A 10,432-nucleotide genomic window follows, 5' to 3' on the forward strand; every position below is an offset into this window, starting at 1 on the left:
TACTGAACTGTTTGTTTGCATCCAAGAAGGGACACGAGGCTTCCTCCATGCATGAATGCTTTGCACTCAAGCACATTTTCAATGTAATCTATCCACCTGTCTGACTGTCTGGAAAACACCCACATATATCATCATCACCCAATGTTCATGGCTGGAAGCTGTTGGATCAGGACGAGCGCTCAGTTGATTGGATTGATATACTGTGCTGTGGCTACTACTATTGGTACTTTATGGTGAGGAATTGTGTTGTATAGAATTATTGATAATCACAAAAAAAATGCAAAAGCATTTGCTCCAAAGGCAGTATTAAAATCTAGTATTCATATATAATAATAATAATGCATTGAATTTATATAGCGCTTTTTTCAGTACCCAAAGTCGCTTAACAAACAAAACAACTTTAAGAGAAAACTAGTTAAAAGCAAAGAAAAAAAAACATGAAGCTAAAACTAAAAGGCACAAAGGGAGAGTTGAATTAGGCAGGGAAAGCAAGTCTGAAAAGGTGGGTTTTGAGGGAGGCTTTGAACAGGGCAATGAGAGGTGGGAGTGACTTCCAAAGGGAGGGGGCTGCAACTGAGAAAGCCGTGTCACCCGAGGTGCGTTTTTTTGTTTTGGGGGATGTCCAAGAGGTTGGCATCACCAGACCTGAGGGAGTGATATAGTAAAGTATTTTCCCCACCAAAAATGATTTTTTGATCGATTGAGATCTTTATATACCATCAATTAACATACGGTACAATGTGTGAGAGTGTAAGTTATGGGAACAATTGTGTGCAATGAAGGGCTTGTTGTTCAACTGTCTGTACCGAACTTAGGTACTGATTCTAAATCACTATCATGGAAAAACGTGACCCTCTGTTATATATCTTTCAGAAGATACACATTACTGTTCATTCCCTTAATTTCAGCAATGTTTGTTACATCAAGCAATTCTATACATTTTCTTATGGTCTCACCATTTATAAAACGATAGAGGTCTATACAAGAACAGTAACCAGGAATAATACTGGAGGTCTTTGTATGAAAGCAGCATATTTCCTGCAGCCTCATTTATAATGTTTGACTGCCCTCTGCTGTACAAAGCTGGAATAACTAGTGTTTAAAAAAAAAGTAGTATTTTATTTCCAATTCTTTTTTTTTAATGGTCAGTAATTGATTGATTCAATATATAGTAGGCTCCTGAGGGTCATTTAGCTATTTATTTTACTTATCTGCTCAGTGTAGTGTTCATTAAAAAAAAAAAAATACATACAAAAATGTTATGTTAAATATTCTTAAGCAGCCATATTGGTGCAAAATCTACATAGAAAGTCTAATTGCATTACATAAAAAAGGAGTGCAATGGACCACAATGGAAACAAGCCCCCTGGGGATTTTTGTGCATCTTTTTAGCATAACCTTTGACCGTACTACACACACACACGAGAGTATGGTCTCCGGACAATACCTAGCTGTCACAGACTCAATCTTCTACGGTCAAGGACAAAGGGACTGAGAAGAACAAGAAGGTGGAATTTCTGAAAGTCTGACTTGGCTTGGCAATTCCACTTGGGAAATCTAATGTTTCACAGAAAAGTCCTCATTCCTTCCAGAGTTGGACCGGGAAATGCAGACGTTCAGAATTAAACCAAGTGTCTCGGAAAACATCTTCAAAATAATTTATTTAAGATTCATAAAGGTAATATCTTGCTTAGTGATCAGCATATAAAATATGTACAGAGCAACTCATTGGTAAAAGTGACATGTCCAGCTGTGAAAGTATGTGCTTAAAGTAGAGAAGCCAGTAATAATTCAGGAATTTATGGAGAATGATCCTTCAAGTTAAGAATTTTTGTGATGCTTTGCTGCTAGACATCAGTATCCCGAATGTGCAGGCAGGCCTAGGTAGTTGTCAGAAGTTATGAAAGGCTGCAGCTCGATGTTTTGGACTCTCTCCCCTGAAATAGAAAGATAAAGGTCACCTTTAATATTACATTGTTAAAACTGTGAAATATAATTATATATTATCAATATCTAATATAGATTGCCGTTTATGTACAGTGAGTGGAAATTAAAAATATTTTTATAACAAAAAGTGTCATCTGCATTAGATACCAGTCATAACTATGCCAGTGGAAGGTTGCCGACTTTCAGAGAGGGGGTTATGGTAGCACAGATACTATATGTAAACAAACCAGGTAATTTGTTCCAGTTAGGGTGGATTTATTCCAGATTAAGGCTGTTTCGCATGTATAAACCAAGCTGTTTATCATAATTTAAAGTTTTGCAAGTAGTGGTCCCCATCTTCACGACGTAAGATGGCACAAAGGGCCAGCGCAATTATCATTGCCATCTTCAGAAAGACGCAGATGTAATTTTTACGCCCGACGTCCTCTTTGTTTAGGTAACGCATGAGCCTACAGTATTCACCCATGGGCGTGTTAGTCTTAAAATGAGGTGTGGTCTGGTGCAATCAGGGTGCACTGCTAATATTACACACAGACATTTTGCTTACGCTAAGACCAGCTTTGATTTGGTCTTAACTAACGACAGCGCAGACATTTCCTTACTATTACTGGGATTAAGATGTGCGTAGGTGGTTCGCAATGCGCGTGCACACTGATTGCAATCAAAATCACTCATGTTCACTCAATTTATTATTATTGTGATATTATTATTATTATTATTGTTGTGATTATGATATTGTAGCCTACCACAATGAAGATGAATATTGTCTTTTGCTCTAACGGCAGATAAACACTTTTAAACTGTCATGCACTTGATTCTTCATTAATCCCATTAATAAGAATTAAAACAAAAATGGGCCTCTGTTATGCATCTCCAAAGAAAGAGGGGGGAGAAAAAGATTAATTATTTCATTGCTGTATTATTATTATTTATTGCTGTATTATTTTAATATGTTCAAATACTTCTCATCATGCAAGGAAGTCATGAATTCATAGACTCCTGGCATTCTTTCTTTCTCTGTAGCCATACGGTAATCATCAAAGTAATACCCAGTAATCAGTAATACCCAAATGGGGCTCAGAGGACGCACAGAGCGCGTGTCATGCTTTAATATGCAGTTTAAAAGATAACCCAACTGAGAATGTGCATGTGAATATCAAGTTGATATGTCAAGATATCACAGATGTCTCTTGGACATGAGGATACATTATGCTACGGTGATTCTGACCGCAGTTGGCACGGGCACTGTTTGTCCACCTCTCCTTTTCAGGTGATATTTGTATGAGCAGAGAGCTTTTGTTTCCCTCGCATATCCTGACATAAATATCACAACAACTTTTTCTGCTCCAATAGCTTCATATTTGGGCTGATAGTCAGTCACTTACTTAGCGCTCTTTTGTTCAAATACGTTTCTTATATGGTCTACCCACAAGCTTTTCTTAACTATGTGGGTGGTGGGTTCTTGCAGACTGCTCACATTACAATCCATGTAAAAAAATAGCTCAAGTGTACTAAAACGAACAACCCGTTATAACCGTCTTGCAAATATGGTGCAAGACAGAATAAGGCTAGCGTACCAGCCATTCTACAGTACTTTTTTCTTGCACTATAACCAGTATCTTAACTGCTGTGCCGTCTTGGGCGACTGAATTTCCCCCGCGGGATCAATAAGGTCTCTTCTCTCTCATAGTACACCATGTGTAAACACTCCGCCCGGTATGTTTTTTCAGGAACAAGGTGGGTATACAATGCTTACCCTCCACTACACCCTGCCTGTTTCGCCATCGACTGGTCCTGACAACACCCTATCCACTGGCAGTTGTCTGACCCCTCCAGTACACTTGTGACTTGACTTTATTAAAGGTAACCAATTAGTCACATTCATTTGCTTGTGGAAAAAGGCAAAACTAAATCACATGGAAGTGAACACGAGGCGGTGAAAAATCAGAATTTTAACAATTGAAGACAATTTTAAGAAATTTGTAAATACAATTTAATGTTTCATACTTGTTTTAGACTTTTTAATAACCCGTGGAAACCCTGTATTTAGTATAGTCCTACTATAGCACCATTTGTGAAAGTCAACAACATATTGAGGCAATGTGCTTGTACCTATATGTACTCCTGTTAGCATGCTACTGGCTACTGGCGGATACCTGTTGTCTCTGCTGTTGGCGTCTGTACTCTTCTTCACTAGCAGCGAGAGCTTGAGCCAGAGCCAGGTCTTCCTGCTCCTGAGGGCTGAAGACACAAAAACTACTATATCAGACAACAGGTTATCATAGCAGATGCTGAAAATGAAAGACAATGACACACATGAAGGCAAAGTTATCACCAAACGTAAAAGAGCATAACATATAAACTAGCCTCTAATACTTAATGGCTTTCAGTGTCATAACGGGGCAAGCAACTATAGTATTTAAAAATGTGGCTGCCAGGCAACAAGGATTCCTCCAAGGAATTGTTGCCCTGAGGTTAAAGCACAGCACATGTTGCTGTTATCAATCTGGCAAACTGTAAATACATGAGGCACTTTTTTTAAACACCCAAGACACAAATCCAGCACACCACTGAGCCTACAGGGTCAGTTTGAGTTAGTATTAAGAAGCTAGGAAATCCATTCTGTTCACCAGACTGTTCTCTCCTCTAAAGTCCAAAAGGGTGAAGGGATACAAGATCCTCTCAGCGCACACTAGCAGGCTGAGGAACTGTTTTTTTCCCCACAGGCCATCAGCACACATAAATAACAGTGAAAAGTGTCAAAAAGTGATAACTCTCTGTACTTTGCACTTTCTCTGACTGATATTCTTGCCCTGCGTTTATTGTTTATTGAGTGTTTTATCATGTTTTTATTATCATGTTTTTATTGTATTGGAGCTTCCGAGCGTACGTTTTTCACATACTGTACATGTACCTAAACAGTGCATCTCAGTGACAATAAAGTGCATCTGAATCAATAGTAGTTTCATGTCATAACATTTTTCTTGGCTGGGTTATGAGTGATGTGAAGTGTTTGCAGGATACTGTATTATGCAGGGTTATAGTTATTATAGTGGGATTAGAGTTCTTGATATGGATTGCTCACCTAAGGGTTGGCTGAACATTATGACTCGACTCAGTCAAAGACATCTCCAGAGCCCTTTGTAAGGCCTGCTCCTCTGTCTGTAATGACAAGAAGATGTTACACACTCATGTTTAACCACAAAAGCTATTACATATTCACTAATATAATTTTAGAGTGCGGCTATGCCGTGTCATTAGAACAATATACATACCAGGCCAGCCTGAAGTGAGGCTGATGGTGGTATTACATTCTGTGCTACAACTGGAGTAGGCATCCATTGGCCCTGGCTGAGAGAGAAAATGTTATAAATTGTTCACAATCAAATCACACACACACACACACACACACACACACACACACTTTACCTACCCAATGTTGTTGTTGCTTCTGTGGTTTGCAGGCACACCATTAGAAACATGGCCAGGGTTTCCTCGACTGGCTGAACTGGAACCAGACACTTTGCTGGAGGAAGCACCTTGGGCCCGCATCGAAGCCGCATGTCTAAAGTAAAGAAATCAGACTATCAAACATCATGGTTGAAAGAACCTCAGTCACGTGAACAGTGTTGGGTTGAGTGGAGCATTAGGACATTCTGCACCTACCCACTTTTGGAGCCTGGTTTGTCATCAGTCTTACAGTCATGGTCAAGTGAGTGTCTGTGTTTAAGACAGTAGTTCAAGTGGCACTGGTCACATGTGATCCGAATCAATTCCTTCTGCTTACAGCCTCCTTTTGAACATTTATTTGTAAAAATCTGGGGGGAGAGGAAAAAAAAAGAAAAAAGTGAATCCTGATTTATTTTATTTCTATTTGGTCTTTGTATCAATGTTGTCTCATTGTATGGAAAATACATATATAATATGGTATATTTGTAAGAGCAACCTTTCTCTTTCTCTGGGCAGGGTCGGACTTGCAATCCCGATCAATGTGTTCACCAACTTTAATGTCAGGCATTTCTCCCCTCTTGATGGGAATGGGAATGTTGCACAAAGGACATACAGGGACCTGGACATCCTACATGACCAACCACAAAGCACAAAAACAATTACCGTTGCAGATCATCACTAGATGAGGATATCACATTCTCAATCTAATTTAACAACATTCCAGGCTTCTCCTGTGTTTATTCCTTATTCCCACCTTATTTCCTCACTTATGTGACTCAAGACCATGATCACATGGTATCGAGCACCAATATCAATATACCAAAATCAATTCCATTGACTCTACTCACAAGTCACAACATTAACCCATTAATACCTGGAACGCATCTGTGTCACTTTTAGATTTCTTTAGGCTATTCAAAAATAGCAGATATACAAGCTCATAGCGCGGCACCGAGTGCCGCACTACGAGCTTGTAGATCTGCTATTTTTGAAAAATCGTGAAAATTATTTTTTTACATTTTTTTCCGAAAAACTGTTAGGATTTAGAAAATGTTTAGAAGCGGCCTCAGGTCTTAATGGGTTAAATGCCATTAGGCCTTTGACATCACAAGTTAAAAAACGATACAAAAAGATATTGAGCTTGTTGTAGCGGAATACTGTAAAATCTTAAGTACCTTCTTGTATGATGACATGCACTTGTGATTTGCATAGGTGACGTGGTCTTTACAGAAAATCTCTTCACAGGCATCACATCTCATGGGGAGGAAATCTGCAATAGTAAACCAGCTTCTTAATAAGACCATACGAGTCACAGAGACCTGAAACTTGCTCATCACTTCCATTTTCACTTGTTTATCCTGTACGAGTTCTCTCTCCTGATTAGATAGAATTGGCATAATCCTGCCCTGAAAATGTGTTTTCCATTTACTAAAGACCTGGAGAGACAGAGAGACCCCTGTCACTGAACAAACACTCTATAGCAGGGGTGTCAAACTGGCAGCCCGTGGCACAAAGGGGTCCAATCAGGCCCGCAGGATGATTTTGAGAAAATACATTTATTCTGTATTAGTACAACAGCCGTCCCACTCCTGCTGTAGGGAGAGACTCACTTTTCAAATTACAGCCGTTTCATTTTCCTTTACTGAGCAATGGATGTAAAGGCTTCTTTTTTTTGTGCATGTTTTAGTTGTGTAATCCACTCAGTTGTTGTCAAAAAGAACACTTATTTCACCTTTAACAAAAGGGAACCATGTGAGGAAATAGTTAGCCTTTCCAAGCCCACTTACCTAACCGTTTGCAAGACTTCTCAGAGCAATGCTTTCCGAGATCTGGAAACTCCATTGTACAGTTGTGATGCGGCCACCTATAATCAAATCTTAGCACCCTGGGAGAGAGAGAGAGGGGGGGGGCAATGATTTTCAAATGAAGACTGAACAAGACCCAGGATTCACTCTCTTTCTAGATCTGCATTTAAAGTTGATGCTAATCTATGAAATAATAGAGCACCGAAGTCCTGACGTGACTCGTTCATCCCCAGGTTTGCGGAAGTAATTTCTCTATGGAGAATAACATTGGGTCATCTTAGAATCGTCTCATATAAGAATTGTGGTCCAAAAATAAACACCGCGTGTCGGCGTTATTGTCAGGGAGAGGGTTCTGTATCGTTTATGATAGTCAGTCACTTATATTTGATACAGTCTGTTTCTGGCGAAAATGTAACTAATTCGGCGGAAGTAACATTAGCGTTTTCTCACCGTCAGTTGATGCTTCATATCCATAAGAGTCAACACGCCGGGGTCATTTGTTTATTTTTGGAACACAGTTCTTATTTGACGCGATATTAAATACGTCTATGGGATTCAGAACGGGGGTGGAAAACTGCGAACCAGGTAGACAAACAAAGGATGTGTAAATGACGTCAGACTTCGGCGGTCTATAAACAAGCTTGCAAGGTGGTCTGGCTGAATGTAGTGGTAAACAAAAGTACAAAAACCAGCAGCGATGTTATACTATACTCCTAAAAAGAAAGATTTGGAAACTTAACTTTGGTTGATTATTTCTCCCCTTCAATAATACCAATTACCATTGTATTTTATATCGTTGTTATCGTTGATTAATGATTAGTCACCTTTACAACGAGGTAAAACTTTTAAGGAGTGTGCAATGCTTAGGCAAGTGCTAGCGGAGATCCATAATAAAGTAAAGTAAATCGTGGAATGAGCAACACAGCCAAACGTGTGGGTAGTGTTCCCAAAAAAAATCCCAAAATCCCCCATTATGCTTCTGTTGGTATTCGCTCTCGTTTTGAGGGACCTGCCAGTACCCACCTGCTGGCAGGTGTGTGACTGGCACCTGAGCATTGGTCCCGCAACTTTGACAGAGATCTGTCTGTGGTACCGTTGTGCAAATTGTGCCTGCAAATCTCTGGAAGAAAGCCTATGGTTGCTCAGTGAAGCAAGGGTGAGGAACCCGTCTTCTTGGGGAATTTTATTTCTGGGACGGCCACTTCGCGGTCTGTCTTTGACTCCAGAAGTCTTACATTTGGAAATGGTACCAGGGAAATGGTCCACTTGCCCTATTGTACGGCCTTATCCTGAAGGGACAAACGTGGCATATTTCCATGGGGGAAGTGTTGCTGCTTGGAGCATACACAAACTCAACAAAGTTGCAGGACCAATGCTCAGGTGCCAGTCACCTGCCAGCACGGCAGGTCGCTCAAAACGAGAGCAAATATTTGGGGGGCGCTACCCACACATTTAGCTGTGATACTCATTCCACGATTGCATGATTCTTACAAGTTATACCTCGTTGTAAAGGTGACTATTAGTCTATCAACGATAAAAAATACAATACCAATTGGTATTATTGAAGGGGAGAAATAATAGACAGAGGTTTCCAAACTTTTTTTGGTTTGTTTATGTAGCTTGATAAGCCCATTACATTTTATTTTCCTCCCTTTACATAATAGACAAACATCGCAACAAACAACATCACAAGACATGTTTTAAGTGAAGAAACAGCAAGCTCAGTATGCAAAAGATACTGCTAGGCTATGACTATGGCAAAAGGACAGCTAATATAAGACAACGTATTCAAGTCTGTTAACACAGACACAATTAGTTGTAGCTAATTTGTTTCAACTCATTGCATTTAACTCAAAATAATACACACATTTTTATGTACATTTACATTCATTGCTTCTAGCATTAATGATGTCTTGTTTATATATTATATTGTATATTATTGTACGTCTTTAAATGTCTTGATAAATTGAATACCCAGTACCACAATGGAAACAAGCCCTATAGGACCTTTTGTGTTATGCTTTTAACAATCATTGTAAAATAGTACCACTGTACTGTTTACAAACTAATAAAGTATTCAATCAATCAATACTTCCATTTCTTCAAAGCAATTAAAACAACGTGGAAAAGGGAGCCAGGCAGGAGTATCTAATTAAACAATAGTTGTCTAACTAACCCAAACTTATATCTACAACACAAAAGCATTAGTATGATTTAAATCTGATCTCAACTTGTAGATCAGTTCATTTTGACAAGCGACACGTCGTACTAAGGCCGTAGTATAATAGGAGAGTAGTATAATAGGCTTTGGAGTTTGTAGCTGTCAACAGGCCCACTTCCGACCGAGTTAAACAAGTTACATAACAACTTAAGCTTGGTTGCTGGTACAAGATAACCAGACAGAATGATTATAATAGAGACAAACACGCCGCCGTTCAAAGGTTAACCAAACAAATAACACACCTCTGTTTACAGTTGGCTAACATTTACCACGATTTCACTTAACACTAGATAGCAACAGATAGCTAGTATCATCTGACCAAGCAAACGCTGAATAATAGAGAATAGTGGTGTTAGGTTACTGAAGAATAGCTGTAAATATGACACTGTTAGGGCATAACATACCAATGATAATGTCACCGGTAGCAAGTATTAAAAAAGCAACGTTACCGTGGTAACAACGGCTTCTCACATAACGTTAAAATGCTGACTCTATCAATAGCTAAGAGCTAACTGGCATTAGCTACATTTTACACTTAATGAACGTTACGCCCAGCTATTACACCAAATTGTTTTCACACAATAACTTATGATTTCAACTCACCGGAGGACTGTTTGTGCTGCTCTGTTTAGTCGTTAGTAGAAATAAATTATTTAGCGTTAAAGCTGGTCAAAAGTGTGCCTCCGACTCGAGCAGAAAACGTTAGCATTCTATGTGTGTGTATTTATCATGGGGTTTTGATGTGTCACCCAGGCCCCTCCCACTTCCGCATGACCTCACTGACGTTTCTCGAAATCACACGATGGTGCCCGATTCTTCCATCGGAAAACGTCGCGTCACACTTCGATGACGTAATCGAGATTGACCAAATAATCGTTCTAAAGTTGTATATTTTTTGCTAGTATATTTTTCCAATTTACTATAACGTATCAGTTCTGATATAGGCCAAATACTTACTCACTTTGGCATGATACATTTATCTTGTTTCATTTTACTGTTCATTATTTTA

At 39.2% G+C, this 10,432-nt stretch overlaps 1 protein-coding gene across 1 annotated transcript; it reads right to left on the minus strand.

The window, feature by feature from the left end:
- Positions 1–1,650: 1,650 nt before the first annotated feature.
- zfand2a (zinc finger, AN1-type domain 2A) lies at positions 1,651–10,152 on the minus strand. The gene is made up of 10 exons (XM_080446623.1): positions 10,027–10,152; positions 7,185–7,282; positions 6,573–6,667; positions 5,894–6,025; positions 5,614–5,765; positions 5,381–5,512; positions 5,223–5,298; positions 5,033–5,109; positions 4,104–4,188; positions 1,651–1,937 (listed from the first exon to the last, which is right to left on the minus strand). Exons 2-10 carry the CDS (start codon positions 7,237–7,239, stop codon positions 1,899–1,901), a joined length of 843 nt encoding a protein of 280 aa, XP_080302749.1. The 5' UTR covers positions 7,240–7,282; positions 10,027–10,152; the 3' UTR covers positions 1,651–1,898.
- Positions 10,153–10,432: the final 280 nt, after the last annotated feature.

Source organism: Gymnoscopelus braueri (genome assembly GCF_963280865.1).
Source record: "Gymnoscopelus braueri genome assembly, chromosome: 13".
Classification (NCBI taxonomy): Eukaryota; Metazoa; Chordata; class Actinopteri; order Myctophiformes; family Myctophidae; genus Gymnoscopelus; species Gymnoscopelus braueri.